General features: G+C 44.8%; 2 protein-coding genes across 7 annotated transcripts in view; one reads left to right on the forward strand and one right to left on the reverse strand.

Annotated features, from left to right (window-relative positions):
• The window catches only part of GTF3C4 (general transcription factor IIIC subunit 4), a 13,744-nt gene extending 10,155 nt beyond the window's left edge, over window positions 1-3,589 (forward strand). The window contains exon 6 of the mRNA XM_017810007.1: window positions 470-3,589. The gene's annotated coding sequence lies outside the window, so the exon portion shown is untranslated. The remainder of the gene's footprint in view (window positions 1-469) is intronic.
• A 1,925-nt stretch (window positions 3,590-5,514) lies between these two features.
• AK8 (adenylate kinase 8) overlaps window positions 5,515-13,154 on the reverse strand; it is a 66,996-nt gene continuing 59,356 nt past the window's right edge. For all 6 annotated transcript variants that reach the window (XM_017810013.1, XM_017810016.1, XM_017810012.1 and 3 more), the window contains 2 exons: window positions 7,763-7,843; window positions 5,515-6,109 (listed from right to left, as the gene is read on the reverse strand). In XM_017810013.1, coding sequence (XP_017665502.1) covers window positions 5,913-6,109; window positions 7,763-7,843 — 278 coding nt within the window. In that variant the 3' untranslated portion in view covers window positions 5,515-5,912. The remainder of the gene's footprint in view (window positions 6,110-7,762; window positions 7,844-13,154) is intronic.

Here is a 13,154-nt window from a genome sequence, read left to right on the forward strand (position 1 = left end):
GGATGGGGCAGCCACAGCTTCTCTGGGCAACCTGGGCCAGTGCCTCCCCACCCTCACAGGGAAGAATTTCTTCCTAATGCTCAATCTAACCCTGTCCTCTGTCAGTGTGAAGCCATTCCCCCTTGTCCTGTCTCTCCAGGCCCTTGTAAATAGTCTCTCTCCATCTTTCTTGTAGGCTCCTTTAGGATAAGCCTGACTCCCTCATCTAGAGATTCATAAACACACCAATGATGTAGTGTGGCTGAGCCCAGACATTTATTTTGCCTTCTGACTGTCCTATCAGAAAAAACATCTCTCTCTCTTTGCCATCTGTTCCTACCAGGAGCAGGAGAATCTTTTTCAACTTCCTATGCAGTGTTAGAGGAATAACACCTCCAAAACGTGTCTGGTTACCTGGTACAGTTTGTCTTGTTAACTTCAATCCATTAACTGTCAAGTAATCCTGAGTTTATGTATTTCCATTCTGCAGAGCATCAGTGGCAGAGGTGTCGCCCTGTTTGTGATTCCTGACACTTTAACTGTGTGGGAGGTGCTCTACAGCTGTTGAAAAATCATGGAATTGTCCTGACAGCATCAGTCTCCCAACAGTGCATGTGTGATTGGTGCTTGGTTCCTCGATTCAATGACTATGCATATTTTGGTAACGTTCCTTCACCTTCAGTAGGAACGAGTTTTTGTTCAGCTCACATTAAACAAGTCAGCTGTCCTTCTGTTCAGTGTCTCATGCATAAGCATGATTGTGCTGAGAATAATATTACTACAGTAGCCTAGAACAGCAGAAGCACATTCATCTGTAAAATAATTAGCCTCGTTTGTAAATATCCTTGGAAGTGGTACCATAATTGTATTAAAGAAATGTTTAGTTTTTTATTGCTGTGCATTGAAAATTGAAATTACTTCAGTGTGTCTGCAAAGAAAGGAAATGTAGCTCGTGATGGCATCCAGTAAAACACAGAGTAACCTCAATACCCAACGTGTGTGGAGTCTGGGGCCAGCTCTGGGACCTGGGACAACACTGGACTCCTTCCCAGTGCTGATGGGGCTTGAGGGGAACAGAACATCCATTTCCAGCATGAGCTGAACAGGTGGTTTACTTGTGGTGCTTGAGAAAGTATTCTGAGTGGAAGCTGCAAGTCCTTGCCCTGACAGTCGTGACCTGCTCATCAGTAAATGTTCCAATTGAGAAACTCTCCTGCCTGTGGAAAAGGGGAGGGAGCTCTGCAGAACCATGTCAGTGCTCTTAGAAAAAGTCAAAGGTCACTTCTTTGATAGTGGCTCAGAAACCATAAAGATATCCTGATCTGCTGAAGTGTTCTCGGTCTGGCTGACCCAAAGGTTCAGCATGATAACAGATCAGATTGATTCCTGGTGATTACTTCTGGAACTCTTGAATTTCCCTGGATTGAGTTTTAATGCTTTCCCATGTAGAAGCTTAGCACACCTCACATTAATGGGGCGGCATTAATGTTTATTTTCCTTGTCTCTCAAGGCAGTAAATACTCAGTCTAGCATTGCCAGTTTATTTAACCTGGTTTCAGACTGCAGGGAGAGGGGAATTTTAAAGCCCACAATGTCAGCTTTGCATGCCAGTGGCAATCCTTTGGCACGAAGCTTTCACTTCTCACCTGACCCATTCACAACAGTACACAGGAATTGTGATTTCATTTTTGTTTAAACCAGCACTCATCCCTCAGTGCATTTTTAACCAGCACAGGCTGGAATAGCAGAGCCCACCTCAGACAGTAACATTTAACCCCTGGTGCTGCTCTGACGGAGTTTTTTTGCCCAGTGAGCAGCTGAGGCTGCTGCAGGAGACCTTTTGCCTCCTGGACTCATGATGTGCAGTTCTGGGAACACAGAGGTTAGTCCCGTTCCTGGAGCAGTGTAACAACCCACACACTGTCCTAATCAAACCTCTTGCCTTCATCCCATGGGAAAGGCAAACTGGAGCAAGGTGGGAGCACCTGCTGCCAGATCCTCGTGCTATTTTGCCACTAATGGAGTTACCTCCCCAAACTAACACATAGCAGAGACACAAGGTGAAGTGTTGCAAGAAGAAATCCCACAGAATCAGGGAGTTTATCTCACTATGGTTTTGCCTAAGTTTTGCAGGATATTTCAAACAAGTGAATAGTTGAAGGTTGTCCTCAACTACTTCACCATTTGGTGGTGAACACTCTGGCTGTTCATGATGCCTCATCTCCAGAGGGAGAATCACACCAGCAGACACTGAGGGTTCCTGATGCACTGCTGCTTTTTTTAAAGGATTGTGGTATTTGCTCTTGCAGCTGAGAATTAATAGCCAAAGATTCTGTTCTGTATCCAAAGCTAACGTGTCACTGTCCTTGATGAGCAGCTTCTGATAGCATGTAAGATTTGCTTCTCACACTGATAACAGAGTTTGTCCCTCCTCCACTGGGATGAAGAAATCCAGGCTAGTCCAGGTTTGATGGATAAGCAGAACAGCTCTGGATTGCACAGTGTCTCAGTGCCTTGGTGCTGGATGCCATTCTTGGAACGAAGGTGGGAGTTTGGGGTCATGAGGACTCAGTCTTGTCTCCAAATTACACCCCCTGCTCTGGAAGTGGTGACAGGGGACCTCATTGCTGCCTTTTACTTCAATTCAGCTCTGGGTCAGCGGCTTCATCATTCAGTCACCCTTTCCTTTTGTGTGTTTCCTCATCCTATTAATCCTGTGGCATATCTCTAGAGAGGAAATGCTATGGTTGCTAATGCACAAAGACAATAAGTATCTCCCTGATTTTCTTAAATTTACCAGGATTTCCACGGGCTAATGTATCATCAGTGATCATGAGCAACACAACACCACTTACTCTGTCCTCCTTAAGGGTTTCTTGACATAAAAGAACTGAATGCAAACACAGTCCTAGTTGAAGGCCAACAGATCACACTGTTATGCCCTGAAATACTCTTTACAGGAGACCTGTTTGTACAAGTGTAATCTCTCCAATACAGAGCCTTTCCTCTATGACTTCCTATTTAGGAAGCAGGACAGCCTTGCAGGCACAGCTGCTGGAAGCTCAGGTGCCACCTACAGCTCTGGCATTGGGGGGAGGATGAGGAAGAGCCATTCCTGCTCCTCAGAGCCATGGAGCAGGTCAGGGTTAATGGCTGGGGCTGGTGCCATCACCTGAGCAGTATCCAAACCTCAGGGGAGAGGTAAGAGCAGGGAAACCTTCCAGGAGCTACAGGGGGTTCCTGCAGAGATGGTGCCAGAGGTACAGGGTCTCCTGTCCAGGGGTGTTCAAGTGTCCTTCCACCACTGAAGGATCTGGTGTCTGGAGCAGGTGGCACAAAAGTTTGTGGAACAGTTGGACAAACATCTTGTTGCTCAACTAGGTAATGAACAGCATAACATATAGGGTATGGCACAACCTCCAAGCAGCCCTCTCTGCAAAGTGTCTCTGGGAAGCAGAGTGATGGAAGATGTCCATTCCAGACCCAGACAAGCCGTACAATAAGTAAAATCTAATCCCTGCTGTGTTCTTCCCACCTCCTCTTTACCTTGTTTTTCTCATTGCTCAACATTTGTTTTGCCAGAATCAGATGCTAATAAAATCAAGCGCAGTTACCAAATTGGTTTTCAAGTGTTGCATTCCAATTATAAAAGCCTAATTCCTCCTTCCACCCACTGAACCTTTTTGGCATTAACAGGCTTTACTATGCAAAGTCATGCAGGGGCTGTTTCGTTTACAGTAATTAAATGAATGTCAATTGTTTTAGTTGTTTCTGAGGGAGAGTTCTACATGAGTATTAGCATGTTCTGCTAACCCTTACGTTCTGCACTTCAGGCCTGCTGCAAACCCTTGGGGGTTGACCATTGACCTGAGACTCCATACCCAGACATGCCAAGTGCATCTCAATGAGACTGAGCTCTTTTTCTCAGTTTCTATGGAACCAGCGGAGCAGAACTAATATAGAGCCCGCATATAGATGAAAGAATGAAGAGGAAAAAGGGCTTTACAGCTAAATTAATTAAGCAGATGTACCTGTCTAATTAAAGATGCGCTGTCCCTTTTGTACCCCAGCCGCAGTACAAACAGTATTTAAATACACTCTCTTCCCATTTCATCTATCAAAATATTTAGTAGGAACGCTCAGATGAAGGTGATATTAGCAAGATGAGCTTCCCATGTATTATTAATAGAAGGGCTCCCAATTATGCATGAATGCTACAGCATGTCTTGATAGCAATGGCATAAAAACCAGCTGCCCGAGCAGCTACCAAACAGCACATTTGTAACAGGTAGGACTGTTACAAATGCCTTGCCCAGCTGTACATGAGGGTTTGTGGCTGAGCCCTGTGCCCTGGGAGCAGCCTCTGCCTCAGCCTGGCACCAGGAGTTGGAATTTCTCACTGCAAGAGGCATCGAGGACTCAGCTGCTTGGATTTGGCTTTCTTAGATTTCAAAGATACTCTGAGATTTTTAAGATTTCAGGCCCTCAAGGCTGCAAAGTCCAACTCCCATTCACCAACCCTGCCACAGGTATTGAAAATTCTGACTTTAAAACCTCCCAAAATAACACAATATTTCCATAGCTATCCAGATAACCAGGGTCTTCCTGCCTGAAATTACTCTAGAGGAACAAGAAGGAAATTCGGCATGTACATCCCTCAGTTCTCCAAACAGACTCAGACACACACACAGTAACAGCAACAAAGACCCAAAGCTATTTATAGCAAGTCAGAAAAGTCATCTAAAACCAAAAGGCTTCTAGAGGCCTGTCCTCTCTGAAGGGAGAAGGCATTTGCCTCCTGCACATTCCCAGACACAGAGACTTCCAGGAGAAAGCTGAAGCTCCTCCCCATCCCCTGCTCAGGGGGAATTCACACTCACACACAAGGGAGGAATAGAGGGAGCTGTAATAGAGGCATCAAACGCAGTTCCCCTCTGAGCCACAGCACAAATCACACCCCTTTCCCACAAGCATTAAGGATGTGCAGAATCTGAGACAGCTAAACGAGTGCTGTGCCTTTCATCAGAGATTTGCCAGTTAAGAAAGACTTACCTGAGCATTTACTGCAGCCAGATCCAGCCAGAGCAAAAATCCTGAGCACCAACCTGCCCTAGCACAGCCCAGTCAGGGCAGCTACAGACTGGAAGCTGTGCTTCCCCCAGGAAAACAGAATTAGTAACTTCTCTGCTCCTGCAGCTCGTTAGGTCCTTGATTGGGTTTTGAAAATGATGAACCTGCAGACAGCTTCCTGTGGCTCTGGAGATCTTTTCCAGCTGTTCTGAGTCTTCCTACCCAGCAGAACAGGGTGACAGGGATGGCTGGTGCTTCTGCAGAGAGTTTTATCAGCATTTTTTAAGCAATCTGAGTTGACAAGGGAGTAAAAACCTCTGCACCCTGACCTCAAACACTGTGTTGTCTTTGGGGACAGTTCACTGCAGAGCTGGGAGCTTTGTTTTCCTCATTCTTTAGTGGTTGCTGGCAGCAGCCTGGGACAGAGCAGTGCTTGTGTGGTTTTACTGGAGAGCACTGGGTGAATTAAGACACAAACACATCTAACAGCTTTAATAGTCCAGATTGGCTTCGTGGGTATTGCACAGTTAAGACAAAACCACTATTCAGAAAGAGAAAAAGATATTTGAATTAAACAGGACTTCCCTCACCACAGTGTTTCATACTTTACATCATGAAGCAAAAGCCAAAAATATTTCCTCTAAAGCCCAGTTTCTTACTCTCTGTACTTCACTCAGCCTTGGTGAGCTCCAAATTTAACACAGCTTGGCTGACTTCCTCTTCCCTTGTGATAACCTGCCACTTCAGCAACCAGACTGCAAATATTACAGGGAAAAATTTAAAATCAACTCTTCCAGAAACCATCCTTTTTAATTATAAATGTCTAAATTTCCTACATGGAAGGGGCTTAATGATACAGCTTTCTATGAACTCAAAGACAACATAAGGGTCTTGGTCAGCATTGACATAAAAGGCCTCTTCATAAAAATCCTCCAGGTCCTTGACATTCCTGTAATAGGTTTCCAGGCGCTTCTCAATATTTTCTTCCTCATCTCTGGGGTTCTGCCTGAGCCGGGCCTGGATCTCTGGGGTGGGAGCTGGTCTGAATGTGGTGTGGTACCTGGAGGTGAGAGAGAAATGCCACTGTGTCAGCCCAAGCTGAGGACACAGCACCCATTTCCTGATACTCCATGTTTTTGCCTATCACAGTTCCTTGGATGTGCCTCTTTCTACTTTAGGATGGGGTTTTAAAGCAAAGGATTCAGCAGGACAGAGGGTTCTCATCCCCAGAGTCCTGCCAGACACCAAAGGAATTCTGAGGGAGTTCCAGCATTGCCAGAGGCTCCCAACAATCTCTAAAAGCTCCTTTGCAATCAGGTGTTTAAATTCCCTGCCACGGGAATTGGTAATTCTAACTCTGAGTAAATGCCTCCTCTGCCCTGACACAAACCAGTTTATCCCTCTTCCTGTACAGCCAAATTTTCTGACGGTTTTGGGATAGATGCAAAGGTAAGGAGAGAAGCAGAGTTTGGGTCTCTGCACAGAGCTGCATTCCAGCTGCAGCTGGTACTGGATGTGGACACAGAGTCCATTCGACAGGAGAGTCACTGAGGGCACAGCTGAAGGCCACCCTCTCCCCTGCCCTGCAGTGGTGCAGCTTTAACACGATGCCAAGGATTAGACACAGCACCTAAAACAATTCAATTCACCAGGAACTGGGGAGGAATAAAACCCAGAGTTTGGAAGAGGAAAGCGTGTTAACTGGAGCAGATACTGAACAGATACTAATCCTGATGATAAGAAATGCAAAGATGTGTGAATGATTTGCTTCAGCCTGTTCATTTCTGCTGAACAACCACATCGCTCATTACTAAAGCAAAGAGAGCAGTTACAGCAAATCACTGCTGCTGTCACAAGTTAATGCTGCACCTCGAGTGAGATGTCTGAATAATCAGCTCTCACTTTGGGACAAATCCAGTATTTATGGCCTTAATCTTTGAGGGCTCAGTATTTGTCTTCGAGGCGGTAGGATTCAACCTTTAGAAAAGTAAAACAGTGGTTTAAAAATTTAAGTGGGGGGAACCATAAAAACAGGCCACAAGTGAAATTGTAAATACACACCATTTCCAGCAGGTATTTAGGAAGATAAATTTGTTACTTGTTCCCCAAAAAGCAAGGGGGGAGAAGGCAGTAAAGCTGAAGGTCATTGGGGAGACAAAGGGATGTGATGCCAGCGAGATGAACTGCCACGTTGGAGAGCCCAACCTTCCAGTGACTCAGTGGCTCCAACGAGTTTGCTCTACTGAGCAGGAAATGTATTAATACCTCCCAGCAGACAGGACCATCACAGGAGCCTGGGGAAGTAAAATGCAGCTAGTTTTCCATTTTCCCCAGCTGGGATGCCCTCAAAACTCCCATGGGAATGTCTGAAAACCATCTGCATTTAGGCTTGGTTTCAGACATCTTCCCTCAGCATTATGTTACCAACCAATTCAGTTACCATTAAAATGTTAGACCCGAGCTATTTGCTCCTGTAGGTTTTAAATCCTGTAGGCTCCAGGATTTAAAATGCCCTGTTCTGAGAGGAGCAGCTGCTGCAGCAGGAAGGTGGGTTGGTGCTCCAGGAGCTATGAAAGCTTGAACTTTTCTTTTAAGGAATCCCTAAGCAAGAGTACAGTATTCCCGAGTTCCTGAGATTTCTATGAAGTCTACCTGGTGCTTTCATCTCACTGGCAGTCTTGAAAAATGTTAAACATGAGGCAGGAGTGCAAACCTTTGCCCAGTGATGGGATCCGTTCTCCGCTGGGACAGTCGCTCCATGATGGACTCGTAGGGCAGATTAAAGAAAAATACCCTGTGGAGAACATAACAATTAAGTGCATTAACACCCCAAGAACATCACCTGTGACCTTCAGAGTGTGAGTTAATCCTTACCCAAACAAAGAGCACACTCAAACATGGCAGTGACAGTAGCACCCAAACCTGCAGCGTCACCCACACGAGCACAGGCACAGGATCTCTCCTCAAGCTCCTTTTCCTCACAGGTTTTTGGTCTCTGGGACAGCAAGGCAGCAGCTCTCTGGCACACTGACTGTGTGTGCTGTGTGCACTGACAGGGTGACACTGGGCAACATCCACCACTCCTGACCCCAGGCACACCACACTGTGCACATAAATTGTTGTGCCCATCTCACACTGACTCCCCCTTGGCACTTTGGTTCATTATAATAGTCCTGTTAATTTTATGTTCATGTTCAAAATCTCTTCAGCAGAAAATTCTTGACAAACTGCTGAGTTTGAGCAGACCTGAGTCCCCTGTCCCCCAGCTACTGGAGACTAAAGCAGATCTGCACAAAGATCACATTCAACAATTAATGCAATAAAAATAAAAAGTGAGGCTTCCTTTGAACCTATGAAAATGAGTTTTTACCAAGAGAGCACGACCTGAAGGCTGTGAATACATCTTTCTTTATAATACACCTTCTCCTGCTGCTGCCTTCAAGGCCAGGCTTCCTATTTTCATTTTTGTCTGCCTCTCACAGGAGATTCTGCGTGCTTTAGACAGTCACCAAAGGAACATTTTACACTGACTGGGTGGGATCAGACCAGATGAAAGGCTGAGCTTTACCTTGGCGTACACATAGCAGATTACGAGAATCCTTTGTAGGATTTAAAGTTATGAAAATCATCTCTCTTCTCAAATGTTTACAGATAATGACTTCTATTCACACTGTGGTAACAAAATAACAGCCAGGAATAAAACATTCAAGATCTTGGAGATTCCAAAGACAGGAAAAGAACAACAGTTTCAACACTCTTTTATCCCTTACACTCTTAACATTTTGTTTTTCTTTGTTTCTGTTGCCCAACAATGGCACAAAAACGTGATTGTCAGAACAGGTAACATCTGATGATGTGTCTCAAGATGAATATTCTAGTAGAGAGGAACAACATTTATACAGTCATGATAATTGATACGGCTTCCTATTATATTCTCAAATAAACAAACCCACTAAAGGATTATAACCTGGCATATCAAGAAAGCTTGTCGTAATTCATAGTTACTAACACACAAAAAGTATTATGGTATTTGAAACAGAAGAGCCTAAAAAACTCCACTTAAAAAGCTGCCAACAAAATGAACTCTGAAAGCCTTGTCTGAGATTCCCTTCCTTTTTAAACAAGATGCTGCTTATTATCCAGTCTGGTGTCACCATTAAAGAAGAGTGCAGGGAAGATGTGGGAGGGTACAGACATCCCTGCTAATACGGATTTTTTTCCCCCAACATCCAATATATAACAACACACACAGAATATGCTGTTCAACAGCACAAACTCCCAGTCCAAGGGTCCTTCCAGGGGAAGGTGGGATGCCTTACCCTGCCATTCCACACATCTCCTATAGATAAGAGAAAACAACACTCCCCAGGGCTGTCAGTTTAAAATCGTTCAGAAGCAGGAAAAAAAGATGAAGGGGAAAACCACTGACAGAACTACAGTCTAGACTTAAAATACTTCCAATTAGAAAGCTTTATTACCATTTTGAAGGAGACACATACCCCACACAGCCTATTATGCAGCCCCAGGAGGTTTACTCACATGAGTAAAGCCCATTTACGTGTGCACTCTGTGAAGCCTTAGCCTTGGCTATGTGATACATCTCCTGCAGCTCCTCAAGGTATTGCTGAGCAACATTTCACCTCTGTCCCTCTCTCAGCCTACTGTGACTCTGATCACATAACAAACCTGACCCTCCAGCTGTCCAGGTATAATATTTGCTGGATTTCTCCTGGAAATCCCCATAAGACAGAGAGCTGCACCCATGACCTTGATCCAGCAGTAACTGGAACAACTCCCTGCAAGCACCGGATTCATCTCCAAGCAGAGCTTGGCCCCCTTTCACACACCAAGTGTGATTTTTTTTCACATAAATGCATCCTCTGTAAAGCTCACTTTAGGAATCAGCCAGGCTTTGTACGTTGTAATGTGTCACAACTTCTATCAAGGGGAAATATGAAACAGATGTCATCAGAACTGGCAGGCAGGGAGGCGAGGAAACACAGCCTCATATCAAAGTACACCACATTATCCTGCTGGATTAGCATCCAGCACAGCTCCCCTTCCAGGGCTGTTAGTTCAGCTCCAACAGGTGAGTGGTGTCAGTCAGCACCAGGTGAGGTGCTCCAGGAATCCTCAATCCTGTGTCACAGGCTCAGCATCCACCCACAGGCAACCAAAAATCACTGGCACCCAGTTACAGACTGGTGCTCCCAGTTACAGACCGGTGCTCTGTGGGGCAGAACTGGGTGGAACCTCCCAGGTCTCTGAGGACAAACATCCCCCTGACTCCCACTGAGTGGCAACATTGCTGCTGGATGCAGGACTGGAGCCAAGGGATTCATAAGCACAGCTCTGTCCCTTCTCCTTTGTTCCATCTCCCAGGAGAAGGTCCAGCCCTCGCAGGTTGCACTGATAATAAAACCATTAACACAAATATTAAAAGGCAAAATGAGTGTCAGAATCCTGCCTCTTCCTCACTGTACTTGACATCACTGATCTGATCTCTTGCAGCTTCCAGACACATTAGAGATTAAATTCCAACAAATTAATAATGTTGATGACACCTTCACTGTGTACCCAGTCAAATGAGAGCTGGTTGCCTTTGGATGACGATGGAATATATTCCAGTTCTAACAGCTGGAATATAACATTGTTTTCCTACCAGCCATCTGGCATTCCAAAGGGGTATTCCAGTCGCTTCTGGCTACTCAGACAGCATCATCTAAGATCCTGGAGGTCACCAGGGCATCCTGATGGCTTCCCTTCTCAAAGGGAGAGAGGAGAAGGTGAGGCACAGGTGGCAGAAGTGTTATTTCACACCTGATCGTGAGACAGCATTTTTGGAAAAATATGTCACAACCACACAATAAGTGAAGGAAGATTTTTTTTGACCTACACAACAGCACTCAACTAATCCTGAGCTGCATTTGTTCCAGATGGCAGCCAACCCAGTTAATCCAAGTTATTAACAACTGGCAGTGCTCAGAGCTGTCCTCGGAAGAATTTATTTGGTGGTGCTTTTCCTGTTTTCTGGGTATAATGTCACCACTTAAAGTACCTGTAATGAAAAATTATGAGTGTTGCCATAAGACAAGCAAGTGCTGTGTGCCTGAATCCTGGTATCCCTGTACTAGGGAATGAGGAACACTCCTCCTGCTACGGAGAGTCCCTTTCCAGGATGGCTCCACTGCCCTTCCATCCAGCTGCTTTCACATCTCCAGAGAACTGAAGCTCTGCCACAGCCTTCCACCCCTTTAGGTCCTGTAATTTAAACCCAGCTGTTTTATGAGGCTGACCTGGATGGATCCAGATGTTGACTGTTCTAAACCTGAGCTATTTTCTTAGGTCAGATTCTCATCCTTGGCATTTGCCATCACCTGGAGCTGCTCTGGATAGACATTGGTGGAGTGGAGCCCAAAGCCAAGCCCTTTTTAGAAAACTATTGTCTGTGAAATTAGACCTATACCATTAAATCCCATCGAATTCATACCTTGTTTTCATTTAAGGATATAAAGACAACACACCATGATGTCTGAGATAGGATCCTGACTCCCCAGATGGTTTTTAAAAACAGAGACTACTGACTTACTTGTGGCTATACCAGGGCCAGATCAAGCCTCACAATAAAGTTAGGATGCTGAATTAAAACAAAAATACAACACCAACCACCACTGGGTCACTTTTAAATGTAGCATTTAAACTTTTGATTTGAAACTGCAACTTTAAAAATAGTAAGCTATTAATCTTTCCCTTATTTTCTTGACTCCTATATATCTTCCCTGTCTCAGGCAGGTACCAGCTGCCATATTCCCATTCTTCACGCTCTGCACTCTGCAAAAAAAAAAAAAGAGGCCCCTGCTGGCCAATTCTTGTTTAAAATTGTGCATAATTGATAGTGGCAAATCTACCCCAGCTGTGTCTAAAACCTCTCCAGGGGCAAGAAAAACACTCTCTGTGACTGTCATTAACTACTAAATTAGCAAGTGCTCCTGGCAGTTTACAACGTACCACATCAGTCTGCTTTAAAAAAAAACAAAAACAACAAGTATGTGAAGATCAGATGCTTTGTGTGATCTCAAAGTTACAGCAAACTTTGGTGCCAGAACTTTGACAGAACCCCGGCTAAATCAGAGCAAAAGAGAACAGGAGAGTGGAAGAAAGAGAGGAAGGGACACAAAGTTACCTTCTTTTCCAGGCAGACAAAGAGAAAAAAATCAATTTCAAGGCTAGAAACTTGTGCCTTTCATAAGGCACAAAACATCTTACTCCATATGGAGATGTCAACAGTGTCACCTGATGCTATGGCACAATTCCCCATGGAAAATAACTCTCCTGGAGGACTCAGTCCTGGCAATGCAATGGTTACAATTTTTGTCATTGAAATATAAAGCTGAGAAAGAGATGAGGCTGTTGGAGTGTAAGGATTCAGCAGCTCCCTAAAAGGCCACTGCAGGTAAAACCCTTATGTGATCCCTGGCACAAACACAAGCTCCTCCCTTTGGTTCACAAAACAGTCAAAGCAGGGGGAGAAGGGAATAACACAGTTCTCACAAATGCATGGAAAACCTGGGGAGGCATCATGGACTGAAGTGGCAGAGGGACAAGAACCATCTCTAGGAACTGTCCTGGATTTGGCTCAACTGTGAGACCCATCAATAAAACTGACCATGGTTTTTTGGTGTTAAAAGTTTCTCAAAAAGGTGTAAAACTGCACAAACTTGTGGATCATACAAGGACCACAGGCCAGACAGGAGAGGGATGGCAGGTTTGGTCAAGGTACCAAAAGTTTGCATTGCAAAAAGGTCTTTTGCTTAGGTAGCACCACTGAATGATCACAATAATATGGCAAATCAAGTTAGTGGTCCAAGCTGACAGCTACAGATAAGTTTAGATTTGAATCCAAGTGCCTAATCCCAGCTAAAACCCAGACCATCTTGTCTTTATCGACTTTCCAGCCAGAGATATTGACTTGGATCAATCAGTTCCCCTAAAGAATGTTCCCTGTCCTGTAGCACAAAGACACCTTGAACCTGAAACCTTGGCTAAGCCTCTTCTCAAGCACTTTGGCTCAGTCACAGGATCCTGTTTCCACAATGACATTCTGC

The sequence above is a fragment of the Lepidothrix coronata genome, unplaced genomic scaffold (assembly GCF_001604755.1).
Source record: "Lepidothrix coronata isolate B3197 unplaced genomic scaffold, Lepidothrix_coronata-1.0 Scaffold28, whole genome shotgun sequence".
In the NCBI taxonomy this organism is placed as follows: domain Eukaryota; kingdom Metazoa; phylum Chordata; class Aves; order Passeriformes; family Pipridae; genus Lepidothrix; species Lepidothrix coronata.